Source organism: Bos taurus, chromosome 21, assembly GCF_002263795.3.
Source record: "Bos taurus isolate L1 Dominette 01449 registration number 42190680 breed Hereford chromosome 21, ARS-UCD2.0, whole genome shotgun sequence".
Classification (NCBI taxonomy): domain Eukaryota; kingdom Metazoa; phylum Chordata; class Mammalia; order Artiodactyla; family Bovidae; genus Bos; species Bos taurus.
This window is the reverse complement of record NC_037348.1, coordinates 33,939,391-33,958,052: the sequence shown is the minus strand read 5'-3', so window position 1 is coordinate 33,958,052 and position 18,662 is coordinate 33,939,391. Positions and strand designations below refer to the sequence as shown.

General features: G+C 50.9%; 1 protein-coding gene across 2 annotated transcripts; it reads right to left on the bottom strand.

The window, feature by feature from the left end:
• Nucleotides 1-2,824: 2,824 nt before the first annotated feature.
• CYP1A1 (cytochrome P450 family 1 subfamily A member 1) lies at nucleotides 2,825-8,905 on the bottom strand. 2 transcript variants are annotated; one of them, XM_002696635.6, is made up of 7 exons: nucleotides 8,805-8,905; nucleotides 5,537-6,399; nucleotides 4,856-4,982; nucleotides 4,678-4,767; nucleotides 4,462-4,585; nucleotides 4,230-4,316; nucleotides 2,825-4,067 (listed from the first exon to the last, which is right to left on the bottom strand). In XM_002696635.6, exons 2-7 carry the CDS (start codon nucleotides 6,371-6,373, stop codon nucleotides 3,782-3,784), a joined length of 1,551 nt encoding a protein of 516 aa, XP_002696681.1. In that variant the 5' UTR covers nucleotides 6,374-6,399; nucleotides 8,805-8,905; the 3' UTR covers nucleotides 2,825-3,781. The 2 variants fall into 2 exon arrangements, with proteins under 2 accessions (XP_002696681.1, XP_005222075.1); XM_005222018.5 differs by having other exon boundaries at nucleotides 5,537-6,396.
• Between the last annotated feature and the right edge of the window lie 9,757 nt (nucleotides 8,906-18,662).

Here is an 18,662-nt window from a genome sequence, read left to right as displayed (position 1 = left end):
AATTCTCTAGGCCAGAATACTGGAGTGGGTAGCCTTTCCCTTCTCCAGGAGATCTTCCCAACCCAGGGATTGAACCAGGGTCTCCTGTGTTGCAGGCAGATTCTTTAGCAACTGAGCTATGATGTATAATACATAATACATATTACATATATACAATGTATTTTTTAAATTAACCTTTTGTATGTTCAATGTGTACCTCCTTAACCCACAACACTCTATAGTCTCAAAATAAAAAATACTAATATTACCATTACCAATATAATTAGTGAGAACAGTTCCATAAATTGTTGTGCATATGCTGTCTCCATTTCGCCCCTTCTTTAGAATAAAGATTGGTATAGATTTTCTTTTTTCCACTGTTTCAGCTATTTTAAACTGCATAATTTGGTGGATTTTAGTATATTCACAAATTTATACAACCATCATCACTACCTAATTTCAGAATATTTCCATCAAACCTAAAAAAAAATCCTGTATCTTTCACTCTCCCCACCCCCTATCCCCTGGCAACCACTAATTTATTCAAAACTTTCTGTCTCTCTGCATTTGCATGTTTTAGACATTTCATATAAATGGAAACATGCAATATGTAGCCTACTATCTCTGGCTTCTTCACTTAGCATCATGATTTGAAGGCTCATTTATGTTATATCATATAAGCTTTTTATTTTATTGATTTTTTAATTGATTCTTGGCCATGCTGGGTCTTCATTGCTGCACACGGACTTTCTCTAGTTGTGACAGTGGGAGCTACTCTCTGATTGTGGTGCATGGGCCTCTTGCTGTGGTGGCTTCTCTCGTTGCGGAGCACAGGCTCTAGGGCGTGCAAGTTTCAGCAGTTGTGGCGCAGGGGCTCGGTAGTTGCAGCTTGTGGGCTCTAGAGCGCAGGCTCAGTAGTTGTGGCTCAGGGGATTGGTCGCCCAGTGCATGTGGAATCTTCCCCAACCAGGGATCAAACCTGGGTGTCCTGCATTGGCAAGTGGATTCTTATCCACTGGGCCACCAGGGAAGTCCTATAAGTTTTTTTTTTTTTTAAGTAAAAAATAAATCAATATAAGAATGATTGGATGCTAAGTTCCTCATCCTCCTATATAAACAGGGTTGCCCCAGCTGACTTCAGCTCCTTCCTGGAAGTAGCCTGAAACTTTTGATGAATGGGAGTGCTTTCCTGACTGAAAGCACAGTGCATGAATGGCAACCCCTGGTCACTACACAGTGCTTCAGGAAGAAGGCTGGGCTGGGGTCCCAGCACGAGATACATCTCCTCTCGGAGTCCCTTAACCAGAATAGCTCCTGACTATGTAGGTCCAGGGGCTTCCCTGGTAGCTCAGCTGGTAAAGAATCCATCTGCAACACAGGAGAGCCTGGTTCGATTTCTGGGTTGGGAAGATCCCCTGGAGAAGAGATAGGCTACCCACTCCAGTATTCATGGGCTTCCCTGGTGGCTCAGATTGAGCGTCTTCACTTTCACTTTTCACTTTCATGCATTGGAGAAGGAAATGGCAACCCACTCCAGTGTTCTTGCCTGGAGAATCCCAGGGACAGAGGAGCCTGGTAAGAGGCCATCTATGGGGTTGCACAGTCGGACACATCTGAAGCGACTTAGCAGCAGCAGCTGGTGGCTCAGATAGTAAAGAATCCGCCTGCAATGTGGGAGATCTGGGTTCGATTCCTGGGTTGGGAAGATCCCCTGGAGGATGGCATGGCAACCCACTCCAGTGTTCTTGCCTGGAGAATCCCCATAGACAGGGAAGCCTGGTGTGCTGCAGTCCATGGGGTCGCAAAGAATCGGACACGACTAAGTGACTAAGCACAGCATAGCATGTATGTCCAGTCTCTGTCCCTACTTGTTACCACTACGACTTGAGTGTTGAAATCTGGGCCAAAGTCAGCTTATGGAACCCGATGATCAAACACCTTGTTCTCCATCTGTGACCAGCCATGGGGTCTAATATAGTGCAGGACCTGAGCCCGGTATGGCTAGTGAAGAGCAAACAGACCGTGATTTCTGAGCTGAGACCCGCCCCCCACCCCCTCCAATACAGTGACCATAGTCTACCTCTTGGACTTGAGATCTACTGCTGTGAGACCCAAGTGAGTCTGCCTCCCACCTTTCAAGGAGGGCCCTGTGCATATATCCCCAAGACCTGGTCACCTTTCCCAGCACCCACTCCCCTGCCCACCCAGCCTGCTCTGGCTCTGTGCTTCACCCTCCTGTTGTGTATCTGGCTGTTAGAGACCTGGTCACAATGAATTGGGGTCTTCTCAGTTGGCTCTAGTGGTAAAGAACCCACCTGCCAATGCAGGAAACATAAGAGATGTGGGTTCAGTCCCTGGATTGGAACTCTGGAGGAGGGTATGGCAACCCGCTCCAGTATTCTTGCTTAGAGAATCCCATGGACAGAGGAGCCTGGCAGACTATAGTCCATAGGGTCACAAAGAGCCGGACACAACTGAGGCAACTTAGCACGCATCCACGGACAATGAATTGGATGATGTGTTAATGAGTTAGTTCCCCTAACCAGCTTAGGAGGCTCTTGAAGGCACCATTTTTTCATTCACTTTATCTCCCCCAATGCCTGCTTCAGAGAATGTTCTTTATCAATGTGTGATCAGTTAGAGAAGGAGGAAGGCAGTGAAGTGACAGAGTCTTGTGCCCAAACCAGACTGCGAGCTGCCTGAGAGCAGTGGCTTCTGAGAGCTCCTGAGAGCACTGCCTCCTCCTCCCCCTGTGTCCTCCCACAGCAAAACCCAACACGAGACTAGGCTCAGACTGGGCACATAGATGCCTTCATTCAAGATTTTAAAAGTATCCACCAATAAGGACTTCTGAATAATATCTTTATTTTAGCTCAGGTAGATAGATATTTCCTACACATTTCTGGATACCAGGGTTAGAATTTTCTTCATGGCTCTCAATAAGCTGCTCTTAAGCTCTCGTATATGGTAAATACAAACATGCAAGTACAATACAGGCTAAAATGAAAAGGTCCTTGTATACAAACATTTTTAAAAGACTTTTAAACACAGGGTATATTGAAAGGAGATGCAGTAGAAGGTAACTCGATTACCACCCCCCTCCCTCCTGATCCAGTCCATACCTGGATTTGGGCCCTCCCTCTGCTCTCTGCTTCTGTTAGACACAAGTCCTCAGCCCTCCCTGGACAGGAACAGGGGCCTCACAAGACCAGGTGACAGCCCCACCCCTGCCTGCAGAGAGGAAGCTCATCTCCCAGGCAGAGTGTCCCAGACCCTAGTGGTCAGATTGCTCAGCCTTGTTAAAGCAGGGAGACCACCTCCATGTCAGTATTCTGGACTGCCTCTCCCCTTCAGTCTTGATGGCTTCCAAATGTCAAAGAGATTGGTCAGGCCCTGGTGGGACCTGCTCTGAATGTTTACCAAGCCAGTCAGCCTCCATGGAAAGCCAACCAGCTTGTGGGCCAGGCCCAGGGGCTTCCCAAAACCTCTTTAGAGGTTTCCAGAGGCCTGAGGACCCTCTAGCCCTTCCAGCACAACTTTGGAAGGGCTCCATCAGCTCCTGTGTGGCCCCTGATGTGTCCACTATCTGTGGTCACTGTGAAGAAGGACAAGTCCAGGGTAGGGGGCAGGTATGATCCCTCAGGCTTGCCCACAGCTCAGACAGCAAAAAAGTCAGCCCGACAATGTCTGTGGGTTTTAGGCTCCCCTGGGCTAGGCCCCTGGCCTGGCTGCCCAGACAGGGACAGGGCTGTCTGTCCCCCAAGAGCGCATGGGCTGTCTAGGCTACAGGGCTGCCTGTCCCCTAAGAGCGCATGTGCGCCTGAAAGTGCTCACAGCGGGCGTACTTCATGGTCAGCCCGTACACGGGGGTCATGTCCACCTTCACACCCGGGGTCACACAGAATTCCACCTGATGCAGCAGGATGGCCAAGAAGAGAAAGACCTCCAAGCGGGCAATGGTCTCACCGATGCACTTCCGCTTGCCCAAGCCGAAAATAATCACCTTCTCACTCAGTACTTTGTTGATGGTGCCATCAGCAGTGAGAAACCGTTCTGGCCGGAACTCAGATGGATCCTCCCAGAGCTTCCTGTAATCAGAGAGAAGCAGCTGAAGAGGCAGCCTGGGGACTCAGAACCATCAAGCGGGTTGAGCCCCAGCTGAAAAGAATAGGGTTCAGGCAAGTGGCCCAGAGACAGCAAAGTGTGAAGCTCAGGAGTGGGGGAGCTTTCCCTGCCCCCTCTCAACTTACTGGTCATGGTTGATCTGCCACTGGTTCACAAAGACACAGCGCCCCTTGGGGATGTAAAAGCCGTTCAGATTGCTGTCTCTTGTGGTACTGAGGAGGGAGGAAGCTCAGTCAGGCTCAGACCCACAAGCAGATCTCCCTGCCTCCCATACCCTGTCCTTCCTACCACCCTGATCAGGTACATGAACTGAAGTAAGGCCCAGCATCAGACAGCAGCAGATCCACGGGGCCTCACCTGTGTGGGATGGTGAAGGGGACAAAGGAGGAGTGTCGGAAGGTCTCCAGGATAAAGGCCTCCAAATAGGGCAGCTGGGGTCTGTCAGAGAGCCGGGGCCGCCGCGCCCTGCCAATCACTGTGTCTGCAGAGCACAGAGGACCAGACAGGTCAGGGGCCACGCAGACCTTGGCTGGGCCTCCTGCCTTGAGTGCTCTGAGGGAAGCCACCACCTACCCAGCTCCTCCTGAATCTTTTTTTGCACCCTGGGGCTTGTCACCAGGTACAGGAGGCTCCAGGAAAGGGCAGTTGTGACTGTGTCAAACCCTGGCCAGGGGAGAACAGAGGGAGAAGTTAGGTGCTTAGTGGGTCAGGGCAGCTGGCCATAGGAATGGTATAACGGGGTAATTCATACCGGCTCCAAAGAGGTCTATGACAACATTAATGATCTTCTCATCCGACAGCTGGATATTGGCATTCTCGTCCAGCCTCTTGTCCTGACAGTGCTCAATCAGGCTGTCTGTGATGTCCCGGATGTGACCCTGGGTAGGGAAGGCCCACAGGTAAGGAAGATCCCAAACCCAGAACTGCCTCTCCATCCAGACCTGGTCCCTTCCCATCCCTAGCATCTTCGTCCAAGAGGTGACCACACCCCCCATCCCCCACCCCCCCAGCTTCTCTTGTCTCTCCAAGGCTCTCTCCTGACCCAGAATATTTGCCTCCCCAACTCAAGGGACATTTGACACAGAGTCTAATAATATTATCATCTGCACATGCCCTTTACACCTTTCTCTCCCATGAGGCCAGAAGACCAACTCTTTAACTCTTCTTGGTTCCTGCCACAACTAGCCCAGGGTCCTGCATGGACTGGCTATCTACAGTAGATACTGCTGTGTAATGGAAAGTTAGAGGAGCTGGACAATAAAAAGTTCTATTTTCCTGCCAAGGATGGAATCCCCTCCATTACTGGCTTCAAAATCCCAGGCTGAAGGCCTGTGAGAGCTTGCCAAACTCCACTCTGCTCCAGCTATCTCTGACTCCTGACCCCTGACTCTACCTGCTCCCTACCACCCACCTGCCTCTCCCTAGTCTATACCTTCTCAAACGTTTTATAGTGTTCCTTGACTATCTTCTGTACAAAGACGTAGAACCTCTGATTCAGGTCCTTGAAGAGGTCCAGGGCAGTGTTGGGCAGGTAACGGAGGACAGGGATGAAGTCAGATGGGTTCCCGGAGGCAGTTATCTCCCCAAACTCATTACTCAGGTTGACGAGGCTAAGAAACTCTTGGTCATTGTGGTCATAGCGCCGGCCAAAGCATATGGCACAGATGACATTGGCCACTGACACCACTATATACCTGTAGGGGTCAAAGCGCCCAGGCCCTGACATCAGCTCTTGGAACTTGCCCAGGAGGTACTTGGCCTCCTTGTTCACATGCTCTTCCAGATAGCAAGAGGATGAGGATGCCGGGTCTGAGGCAGTGGAGAAACTCTTCAGAGCATTCTGGGCCAGGCGTCGTCGGGCAGCCCACACCGGTCCAGAGTCTGGGTTGAAGGTCATGCTCTGGCCGTTAGTGATCAAGGTGAAGCTGTAGAGGTCGGGCCGGCCCTTGAAATCATCGCCCTGCCGCACGAGGGCCTGCCGGACGGTGTCCAGGCCGCTGAGCACCAGCACGGGTGTGCAGCCAATGCGGATCTGCAGCACGTCCCCATAGCGCTGGCTCAGCTGCGACAGGACCACGTGTGGGTTCTTCCCCAACATCAGCATGTGCCCGAGCAGGGGCCAGCCCCAGGGCTCCGGGGGACTCTTCAGGCCTTGAGGGACCCGAGGCCGCCAGGTCCTGACCACCCAGAATACCAGGCAGAAGACGGCAGAGGCCAGGAGAAGTTCTGTGGCCGAGATGGGGATGGGGAGTCCAAACACAGAAAACATGATCCACGTAGATTCCAAGGTGGCTGCTGAGAGGTGAGATGGGAGGAAAAGGTCAATAGATCTGACAGGTGGATGGAAGGAGCCATGTGTCCTAAAATGTCAGCACACCAGTCAAGTAAAGGGAAAACCTTATCCAAAACTGTTCACTGGGCATGAAATGGGAGAGGAGATAGGAGAAGCTGTTTGTGGAGCTGCCAACTCCATACCAAGAACTTCAGTCATTCTTCATTCAGTCCTGGCCACAGCCTTTTTGGTAGGCAGCACTGAGACTCAGAAAAAGTACATAACTTGCCCAAAGTCACACAGCCAGCAACGACAGAATCCAAACCCAATCCCAACTTGTCTAATTCCAGAACACCTTACCTGCCATACCAATCTCAGTGTCAGTCTGTGATTTCCATAGAATACCTATACTATTATTTATTTCATATTTTTCTAAAATCAACTTTAAATCCACCCACTTAGCACCATTTCACACAGTAACATCTGTGTGAAAATACAGGTTTGTTTTTTCCCCTAACATATATTAAAATAAGCACATAATTGATGTGTATCACCCAATTCCCCTTGAGTATTACCCACCCAACTTGGGACAACACTACCAAAGAACTAAGGATCCCCTCTTCTTCAGCCTCATTTCACATTTGGGGAAACTGACCTCCAGAGGAGGCACTAACTTGGCTAAAGGCACCCAGCTCTCAGACAGAGCTAGGACTCAGACCTCTTGGGCAACGTTCCCTGGGAAGATTCAAGGCCCAGTCTTCCCTGTTTCTATATTCCTGTCATAGGCACCTCTCTTTGAAGAGTGGTCAGATCAACTGATGGAAAGGAATCTTCTCAGTACCGTTAGTTCTCTACTTTTCAAAGCCAGGATCTAGGGAATCTGGCCAGACACCGGGACACAGTGGGGAGGGAACAGGGGACTGCCCCCTTTCCTTACTGTCTAAGCCACAGTGCCCTTAGCCCCAGCTGTCTGAGCTCAGCGGACTCACAGTTAAAAGCAGCTGGAGGCCAACTAGATTGAGGCTCCCAGTCACAAAATTCCAGGCCAAAGTTTTCACTGGGCTCAATTCTCAATGAATGAATAGTCTGGACCTCCCCCGTTTGCCAGTCACTCAAGAGCTGTGAATAAATGGAAGGATCCTACCAGGCAAAGGCTGTAAGAAAACTCTGGACTGGAATATAAGAAACTAGGAATGGAGCTAAATTTAACTGACACTAACACAATACTTTCTCTCTCTAGGTTCAGTCTAGAAAGGGTGTGCAAATTCATGGACTCCTCTCTTCGAGGCGTGGGGCTATGACAGGGGCATCTTACTGATGCCCTGGACTGGAGGTCAGGAGACAAGGGTTCCAGGTTTTATGACATGGCCTTGGATTGGACAGTTAGTTCATTTTACCCTTCTGGGCTTCAGTCACATCACCTGAGAGAAGGGATGGGACATGATCTCTGATTCAGGGTACTCAGCTCATCTCAGATAAGAGAAAACTCAGATCTTTCCTTTGAGGTTAAGCATAGTCTGACTAGTGAAGTTTCCCTGCAGAAGAGCCACCCGAGATGGGGAGGTTTATGGTTCCTACCTGAACTACTATAGCTGTTTGTCTAGGGAGGCTTCCTGAAGGAGCTGAACCCCAAAGCACACTTGAGTCCAGACTCCTTGAGTGAACTGGGGACACTTCTAGGCCTTGGCATGTCATGAGGTCCCCTTCTGCACACTGGGTGCTCCAAAGACCCCTAGCCTTAGTAAGATGATAGGAGGCCAAGAGAGGTGTGATTGCTGAGTTTTCGGGGTCAAGTTTTCTGCAGAGGGCAGTCTCCCACACTGATCCACCCCCAGCAAAGGCCAGAGAAGATAGTGGAACAGGGAAGGCCCCTGGACAACGCCCAGGACTCCCTCTCAGATCAGCCTCCTTTGTCCAGCCAACACCTCTCAGCACTGACAAGCTATGCCTCAGGAGGGTGGCCCCAGCCAGGGGCAGCTTTTGGATAAGGCAGGGTACAGCTGGTAAGAACCCAACTTGCCTCCTTGGACACCCTGACCACGAAGAAGCCTCCTCCTCACAGAGCCTGAAGGAGTGCTGTACTGATCCCCAGTCTCTCACACTTACATCCTATTCCAACCTTCCAGGTGACCTCCATGGGGAAGCCCCCAGGCATTCCAGGAGTCAGTAGGGGATGAGCTGGAGCCTAGTCCTGGAATGCTGAAAGGGGAGCAGTTCTGGTGCTACCCATGGAATCTTGGGTAAGTCCAGCCCTTCCCCTGGCTTCGGTTTCCCCACGTAGTGAGGGAAGCTGGACTGCCTCCTTACTAAGGACACTCATAGCCTCCTTTTTTTTTTCTTTTGAGGTGCTAGACCAGGAAGACATGGAAGCATCAAAATTTTCCTTTTGGCGGAGGGAAGCGACAACCCAGAAACTCCCAGCACTCACCTGTGGCTGTGAGGGGGTGCAGAGCTGGGCTGGGAAGAGTGGTCTCTGGAACCAGGGACCCCAAAGAAGATCAGGGAAGGCTCCAAGGAATTGTCACCTTCAGAGTGAGGGTGAAAGCAATGCCACCTTTATAGACGGCTTGGGCGTGTGGCCACGCCTCCCGGAGCGCGGGGATGGGGAAAGAGGGAGGGGCAGGGGGGAGGAGAACTGGTCGCTTTTGGAAGCTTTTGGACGGAGGAAGGAGGGACAAGAGAGGACGCTGGGGGATAGGTTAAGAACCAACTCTGGGGATGCCTCGATAAAGTGCTGGCTCTTAAAGGGATGAAGGCTAGGGACCCTTGGGACTCTCAGTTCCAAGGTACCCCTGGACAAGCGCAGAGCCCAATTGGGGAGGAGTTTGGGGAAGAAATCCCATGATAGCCCAAAAGAGGGTATAGGGGTGCTCCATCCCGGGGCACGGGGACCAGTCACCCTCATTTTTGCACGCACTGAACACTGGGAGTGATTCCTCCTCTCTACCAGCAGATAGGAACCAGGCTGGTATGCAGGGGCGGAGCTGCCCGGTGATGACCTCCTAACCCCTGTTATTGAGTCCAGGCTCGCGTGAGAAGCACGGCGACCCCAGCCCCGAGGTCACTAGGGCCGGAAGGCCAGAGGCGCCGATGGGCTGGCCCCTTTCCCCAGAGCCTCCCCGACCCCCAGAACCTCCAGAGCCCGGACGAGTAGAAGTCCGCGCTCCCTGATGGAAGGTCCGGAATGCGGGAAGGGATGGAGAATGTGCAGCATTGCTGAGAGCGCACTAGCTGGACGCGTTGAGCCGCCCCTAGGATCACTCAGAAAACCAAGGGTACTTCGACCCAGAACCCTCGGGTCCTCGAGGTTCCTGGGGCTATTAGCGCTTTGGCAGGGCAGAGTAATCGGGCGGCGAGCGGATCTCCCAGCGGAGGAGGAAAGGGTTAGAAGGAGGCCTTGGGGGTGGGGGTGGAGGGCAAGAAAGGGAGCTCAGGGACTACTAAAGGGGGCGGGGAGGGGTGGCGGGCGCAGATGCCTCCCCAGGCTAGCGTGCCTGTGTCTGGTACATCCCTCCAGGGGGCAGAGGTCACGCGGCCCATCCCAGCCCCACCTGGCCGGGGGCGCGGTGCCCAGGAGTTGCGTGAGAAGGACCCGGAGGCCGGCGCAGCCACCCAGCAGCCCAACTCCCTGGCCCGGCTCGGGTCCTGGCACAGTCACGCGAGCGCGGGGGGGTGGGGGGAGTCGGGGGCGGAGCTCTTAAAGGGCCAGTCTCTAGCGGAGCGTGGGGGCAGAGGTGGAGCAAGACAAGCCGCCGAACCCTCGTGGGTGCGTGATTGGATGGGTGGTAGGGCGGTGCAAAGGGCCTAGGTTTGCGTGCAGAGCTGAGCTTTTGCAAACAAGCGGGCGCCTGAGTGTGTCCATAGTTTTGGCCCACGCCTGTGGCGGGACACGCAGCCCCAGCACCGCCTGGGTCAGCTGGTCTGTCCCCGCCCCTGCCGAGCCTTCCCAATGTAGGATGTCTAGGCAAAAAAAAAGCTTGTTTAGCTCAATCTGTCTCCAACTAACTACATCACCCGCCCTCCGAGCTCAACCGCGCTCCCCAGCCCTACAAATGGCACTGCCATCCGCTGGCCCATGCCAGAAAACAGAGCCTCATCCTACCCACTCACCTCTCACTGCAGTCAGATGCCACCTCGGGCACTGCACGAATAAATATTTACCAAACGCCTACTATGTACCAGACACTGTTCTGGATGCCAGCGACTGATACAGAAGTGAACAAAACTGACAGCCTCCTGCTTCCCTGTAGTTTACATTGTGGGGCACGGGGGATGAGAGGTGAGGCCAGAAAATGCCTAGAGAGTCTCAGAGGATGAAAAGTGCTCTAGAGAAAAATAAGACAGAGAAGGGGTAGGAATCATGTAGGGGCAGATTGCAATTCAAAGGACATTGAGGAAAGGACACCCAACCCAGGCAGAAAGGGCAGACACCCAGCCAAGAATCAAGGCACACAGGTATCTGGAAGAAGAGTGCAACTGGTAGAAGAAACAGCAAGTTCAAGGCCCTGCACAGTGGTCCTTGAAAGAAGGAGCAGTGCCAGGGGCACTGGAAATGTGCAGTGTCCTGTGACTGGGGAGTTCTGGAATTTGGTGGGAGTGAGGATGCTGAGGGTGGGGAACAGCCCTGCCCTAGATGCTGGGAGCACCCTGCTGAGAAGGGACTTCCTTTGTGTGAGACAGAGGCACTGTGAGGTCTGAGTCAAGGAAGATCACTGGCTAACATGCTGGGAACAGACTGAGGGGTAAAGGACCTGTTTCTCCACTTTGATTTCTGTCCATCCTCATGCAGGCCCCCATCATTGCTCCCAGAGTACTAATGACCTCCAGCCTGGGTACCATCTGACTTTCAGTGCCTCCAGTTCCTTCTCCAACCTGTGGCATCCCAAGTGTCTTTTCAAAGATGAAAAATCTCATTCCATCACCACCTTGCCCCTCCAGTAGCTCCCATCTGAATAGAAACCAGAATCTTTTGCAGAGCCTAACAGGAATGCCCACTTCTACTTTGAATCTTTCCTACTTAAAGCCTCAGCTAAGACATCACTTCCTCTGAGAACACTTCCTGGATCCTTTCCACAGCAAGTTAAATTTCTCCTGGTTTATTTCCAGCATTGCTTCATGGTAATTCTCAGAACATTTGATTCTTGACAGGACACGGACCCAAACTGTCACTCCATCCTCCATGCTCTAACACAGAAAATCAGCCTTGGGAAATGATCTGATAAGCCAAGACCTTGCAAGATATTAATAACAGGTAAAGGAGTTAAATCCATCTGTATTAAGGTGCATGACCAGGGTGTTGAGCCCAAAGTGCTAATGATATAATGGTGGAATTTAGGTAACAGAACAGGCAGGAGACAGGGAGGTATTGCTAGACTTCAATTCTGTCCAGCATCCTTCTATTCATTTCACCTTTGCATCTCAGGCTCTGTCTGAGAATTTTTGCAGTACCCGAGAAAGGTCTATCCTTTACACCAAGTAGGAGCTAGAGCCACAGAGAGTGGAAAGAATTTATGTGGAAGCTGTGGCAAGTCCACTTCCAAGTCCATCACCTTGCTCTGTAGCCCAGTCTCTCCTTTGGCTCTCAGAGTCCCCAGCAATTCTGTAGCTCTAGAGAATCATCCCAGAGCTACTCTGCTGGCTCAGGGGTAAATAATCCACCTCCCAGTGCAGGAGACACAGGTGTGATCCCTGATTCAGGGAGCTCCCACATGTGGCGGAGCCTGTGTGCTCGAGCCAGGGAACCACAACTACTGAGCCCGTGTGCCTCAACTACTGAAGCCTGGGAGCCCTAGAGCCCATGCTCCACAAGAGGAGCCACCACCGTGAGAAGCCCATGCATTGCAACTAGAGATTAGTCCTCTCTCTCTCCCCAACTAGAGAAAAGCCTGTGCAGCAACAAAGACCCAGAATAGCCAAAACAAATAAATAAATAAAACTTAAAAAATAAAAGAAGACTCATGGCAGCCTGCTCTTCACAGCTGAAATACCATCTGCAGAAAAACTCTTCTCTTGGTAAAAGATATGTTGCTTTCCTCACATTTCCAAGGGATTTTTTTTTCTTTTTTTCTTTTTTTTTTGTGGCCATGCTGGGTCTTCCTTGCTGTGCACAGGCTTTCTTCTGATGTGGCAAGCCTGGAATACTCTCTAGTTGCGGTGCTCTGGCTTCTCTTGTTGAGGAGCACGGGCTCTGGGGCATGTGGACTTCAGTAGTTGTGGCCCATGTGCTCAGTAGTTGTGGCACACGGGCTTAGTTGCACCTCAGCATGTGGGATCTTCCCAGACCAGGGATCGAACCTGTGTCCCTTGCATTGGTAGGCAGATTCTTAACCACTGGACTACCAGGGTCCACCAGGGAAGTCCTCCAAGGAACTCTTGATTCCAAAGAAATTTTAGCTAATTAAGCCAATTCCTGTCCCACTTCTTGGCTGGAGAGACTGAAACCAGAACAAAGAAAGCTGAAGGACAAATGACAAATCAAAGCAGAGCCCAGGCCCTTGCTTCCAGGCCAGAGCTCTTCCCAATTTGATTTATTGTCCCAGACTACCAGCAAAGCCCCAGGGGGCCAAAGGTAGACAGGCTCAGTGCCTCAGTCAGAATGCCCCCCTCTCCCCATCTTCCTGGACAAGAGTCTAATGCACTGGGGTTATGGGAGGCCCTGCGCTTCTCATCACCAAGCCTGTCTTGGAGAATAGCTCAAAAGACAGAAGGGGGCCCACAGGGGACCGGGGCAGACAAAGAGGGAGACAGGCGGGAGGTTAGAGGACCTTGACCTGGAGTTGAACAGCCAATCCTGGGTCAAAGTTTGTATGCCTTTGCGTGAGAAGCTCTTTGGCTAGAATTCCCTAGCAATCGATACTAGGAACACAGAGGGAAGGGTGGGCAGTGCAAAAAGGAGGGGTCTCTGGGCTAGACACAGTTGAGGGTTTTGGCCCAGCCTAGCCTGGAGTCTTCAGTCAGCACTGCTGAGGGCTGTGTGGTCAGGGGATGAGGAGACAACCAGACCCAGAACGAGCTCACTACCCAGTGGTGGCAGCAGGAATCACACCCGAACAGAGCCTAGGCTAACTCTGCAAATGCCACAGGAGCTGTGAGAAGGCTGAGGGCCCTAGGGGTGAGCAAAGGAATAGAGAGGCGTCCTGGAGTATGAGGAGAATAGGAAGGGCACCCCTGGCACGAGGCAGGGCCGTAACTTGAACAAAGCATGGGAGTGGAAGGTTGGTGTGAGACAGTTTGAGAAAAGTGGAGTTTAAGTGAATATGGAGAAATAGGATTTGTCTTCCAATGTGTCTTCACCCCACCAAGCCACCCACCACCCTACCTGAGATCCGAGCCCTAAGCGCCTTCCTCTCTCCTACCTGTGCCCAGAAAGACAGAGAGATTCAGTCTGCAGGATCCAAGGCTCAAATGGGGCAGCCCCTGGCTCTCTGGCTCTTCGCTGCTCTAGTCAGGCTAATGATACTTATCTATTTAAAGTTCTCTCTTTCATTCTCAAGAGAGTCTTGGCTTGGGACTTCCCTGGTGGTCCAGTGGCTAAGACTCCAGGCTCTCAATGCAGTGAGCCCTGATTCGATCTTTGGTCAGGGAACTAGGTCCAACCAGACCCTGCATGCTGCAATGAAGATCAAAGATCCAGTGTGCCACAACTAAAATCCAGCACAGCCAAATAAATAAATTTTTTTTTAATGAGTACTGGCTTGGACATACATTATATGGTTACCCCAGTCGATAGTAGAAGACCTGTGAGGGGTTTTGTGTGCCCAGCATCCATTCTCTCTTCATCTGGAAATATCACTTCATTTGTCCTTTGGGGACCACCCCACCCCTACTCTTAGCTGATAGGCTTGGTGGAACTAACCCCATCCCAGGCCCGTAGGCTAAAACATGACTCAGGCCAAGCCACTGAGAACCCTTTATGGGAGTTTTCATGAAATTGTTGGAAAAGCAAGGTTCTCTTTCTGCCAGAAGTGGCTAAGCTGGTTAGAAAATAATTCTGGACCTACCAGTGGCCATTTTTAAGAAGCCCATTAGAGGAAAGCAGAACTGAGGGATGAGGGGAGGGAGGAAAAGAATTGATGACACTGAGCAATGAGATCCAGTTATTCCTGAAGCCAGGGAAGTTCACCATAGAACTTCTCTGTTATGTGAACTGATAGCATCACCACCTCTCCCATCTTCTCCTTTCTCCCCTTTTCCTTCTTCTTTACCACTTCCTCTTCTTTCTCCTCCTTCTCCTCCCCCTCTTCATCTTTCTCTTCTACTAGGAGTTGGGTTTGGGGGCTTGCAACTGAAAGGATTAGAGCCGAAACCTGCAGGCCAGAGAGGCTTACCCAACAGTGCTCTCTGAGTGATTAAACCTCAACATTTGAGGCAGATCCAAGAAGTCCTGGGCAGGTTGGACAGAATCCTAAGAAGTTACTCTTATCTAACAGCTTCTGTGCCAACGGGTCTGCCCCTGTGCCAACAATGCCTCCATCAGCAGCATTGTGAGAGGCTAGTTTTATCTCCAGAAGGCCCCACGATGGAGTTGAGGAGTTGTTGGCTGGGGAGTGTCTGGAAAGAACCCACACTTAAGGCAGAGACCATCAGATGAGTCTGTGCCATCTCACTGCACTAGGGGCAGAGTTCATGCCCTGCTGGCCGGCTGACACCCTCCCTGGCCGGGAGACACCCTGGGAAGGAAGGTGCCCTATTTTCTCTCCCAGCTGCTAGCTGAGAAAGAGATACCATCCTTTCCCCAAGTTAAAGTTTTTGAAGACTCTCAGAGGAAACAGTCCTTATAATGGCCCGCAAGACCTTTTCAGCTGTGGCTCCCATGGCCTCTCTGACCTCCTCTCCTATCCCTCCCCCTTCCCTGGCTCACTCCTCTCCAGGCACCAGAGCAGCCTGAGGTTCCTAAGACACTCCAGGCAAGTCCCTCCCCATATCTGTCAAGATTAGTCCTTTCAGGAAACAGAGGGCCCCCTCAAACTGAGTCATTGAGGAGAATTTAATAAAGGGACCACTCACAAAGATTCGAGGTTTAGGGAAATCAGTAGGACAATGCAGCAGCCCAGGGCAAGCAACAGCAAGGCCAGAAGTGATGGGAAGAAGGAGCAGAAAACAGAACCCAGAGAAGGTGGCTGTGGTAAGGCTATGGAGAGGAGCTGGAGCCTTTGGGAGAGTTGTAGATGGCATGCCAATACCCTACAGGGAGAGAGCCTAAATACTCTGACCTCATTCCATTCATACCCTCTGATGTCCTGCTGGTACCTACCACAGACTGAACCTAGCTAGAAGCCAAAAAGCAGAGGGTCCATGCCTGTAGCCCATGGAAGTCAGTCCTCGGGGACTGAGAGAAGAAGGGTGGAGAGTGGTCTGGAGAGGCAAGTGGACAATATCAACATCCGGCCTTTGCTTCTGCCGTTCCTGCCACCTAGAGACGCTTTCCCCCCAGATCCTCATATCTTACTTACCCGAATATCATTCTCAGTATGCCTTCCTTGGCCATCCTATGTAAAACTGTTACCCTGAATCATAGTCTCCATCCCTCTTCTTAACTTGCTATTTATTCGTAGCACTTGTTTGACAGGTCTGTGGCACTGAACAAACTTTGAACATATTATGTAGGGACTTCCCTGGTGCTCCAGGGGCTGAGACTCCATTCTTTCAATTCAGGGGGACCAGGTTTGATCCCTGGTCAGGGAACTAGATCCCACGTGTGGCACAAATAAGAGTTCACATGCCGCAACTAAAGATCCCAGATGCTGAAAGATCCTGAGTACCACAACTAAGACCCGGTGCAGACAAATAAATAAAAAATAATTTTAAAAAATACAGTAGCTCCTCCCCACATGTGGCTGCTGAAAATTTCATACCTGCTCTGTATTTTACTTCTCAACGCTCTGTATGGTGTATATTCCTCAACTGAATGTAAGTGTCTGCAGAACATGCACTTTTGTCTGCTGTGCCCAATGCTTCATCAACAGCAAACTGGCACATGGTGGATGCCAAATAAACATTTGTTAAATAAATGAATTGCTGTGGTTGTTCAGTCACTAAGTCATGTCTGACTCTGTGACCCCATGGACTGCAGCCTGCCAGGCTTCCCTGTCCTTCACTATCTCCTGGAGCTTGCTCAAACTCATGTACATTGAGTTGGTGATGCCATCCAACCATCTCATCCTCAGTCGCCCCCATCTCCTCCTGCCCTCAATCTTTCCCAGCATCAGGCTTTTCCAACGAGTTGGCGCTTCGCATTAGGTGGCCAAAGTATTCGAGCTTCAGCTTCAACATCAGTCCTTCCAGTGAATATTCAGGGTTAACTTCCTTTAGGATGGACTGGTTGGATCTCCTTGCTGTCCAAGGGACTCTCAAGAGTCTTCTCCAAGCACCACAGTTCAAAAGCATCAATTCTTTGGCATTCAGCCTTCTTTATGGTCCAACTCTCACATCCATACATGACTGTTGGAAAAACCATAGCTTTAACTACATGGACCTTTGTTAGCAAAATGATGTCTCTGCTTTTTAATATGCTGTCTAGGTTTGTCATAGCTTTTCTTCCAAGGAGCAAGTGGAAAATGTCAAACCTCCAAATAGGAAAATATGTCAAGTTTGAAATGGTAGTGACCTGGTAAGATTCTGGGTCTTGTTAGGCAGGGCACCTAGTCCAAAATGGCTGGCTGAATGGATCCCCTCTCCAAAGCCAGGTCCCTTCTTCAGTACCTGCCAGATAAGTGCTAGTCATCCTGTTGCCAGGAGACACATGATCAGGCATGGTCCTGCCTTAAGAAGCTCATCTCAGCCTGGCCCAGCTAAGGCATCTGCCTCATGCCACCTTCACATTAGCCCAGGGCCAGCATCTGGACTGCATCTCACTGTTGACCACATGGCCATGATCACCAGGAGTCCTTGACTGCTTTCAGTTTCGGAGTCGCCTGGTTCCTCTCAACAGGTCTCGGCTCCTCTCCCTACAATCCGGCTCCACCACAAAAATCAGAAGAGACCAGGCACCATAGCTACTCTCAGCAGAGAGAGCTCTGCAGGGTTGGGACAAGAGGGCTCCATATTTTGATGGGCGGGGAAGGGCTGCGACAGTGCAGACCTGGGGACACTGCCCAGAGAAGGGGCTAAGGGATACCCCAGAGGTTCTCCAGGTACAAAATAATGGAGATAAAGGCAGATCTTCTTTTTCCTTTTTCTCTTCTTCCTTCAATAATATCAAATATGATTAATTTAGACCCACACTAGATATCATAATTTGACTAATTCTGCTCTGGTTGGCAGTTGCCTTTATTGTTGGGAAAATGTTTGCTGAGCCAACAAATTGTGAAAACAGCCTTGCAGGGAAATGTTTGCACTAGTGTACTGAAGGGCAAGTTCAACAGCTCAGGGGACTGTTCTGTTTCCAAGTTAGAGATGCCCTTTTACATATAAACACAGAGGTTTGCTGATAATGAATGTTCTAGTCCTCTCATCAAAGCAAGGTCTCCAAGGACCCTGCTTCATCAGCCAAGTGCTCCTGGACGTGCTCACAGTCTTTGCCAAGAAGGTGGCCCTATTCAGACCTATCAATGCACAGCCTGGCTGTCCTACCAGCCCGTCAGGCCATTTTGTTAACTTTAGAATCCTTTCCCAACTGCTTCTCAACTTGTCAACACCCAAGAGCCCTTCCCTCCACTTTCATTTTCCTCCTTCCCAGCACCCTCCCCACCCCAATTTTATCTAAGTATCCTCCATCTTTCTTTGCAGGGTTATGTGCTTCTGGGGAGGTGGGCCCCAGGGAATGGGTCTTGGTTGGTCTGAACCAGTCATTGTGGCCCAGTTACCTTGGATGAATCTGTAACATGATTCTGGCCAATATTATGTTGTAGAGATCTGGTGGGACTAAACTGAGGAAAGATTTCCTCACTCTTGCCTAGAAAATCCCACGGACGGAGGAGCCTGGAAGGCTGCAGTTATGGGGTCGCAAAGAGTTGGACATGACTGAGCGACTTCCCTTTCACTTTTCACTTGCATGCATTGGAGAAGGAAATGGCAACCCACTCCAGTGTTCTTGCCTGGAGAATCCCAGAGACAGGGGAGCCTGATGGGCTGCCATCTATGGAGTCGCACAGAGTCAGAGACGACTGAAGTGACTTAGCAGCAGCAAAAGGGATACATGACAAGAGATGCACTCTTGTCTCTCTGACCCTTGTCCTGTCTGGATATTATGGCCGGAACTTTAGCTGCCATCTTGCAATCCTAAGGGAGACAGCTTAGGGGGAAAACTGATATTCCAGGGATGGTGGAAAAGAAATTTGCAAAGAAT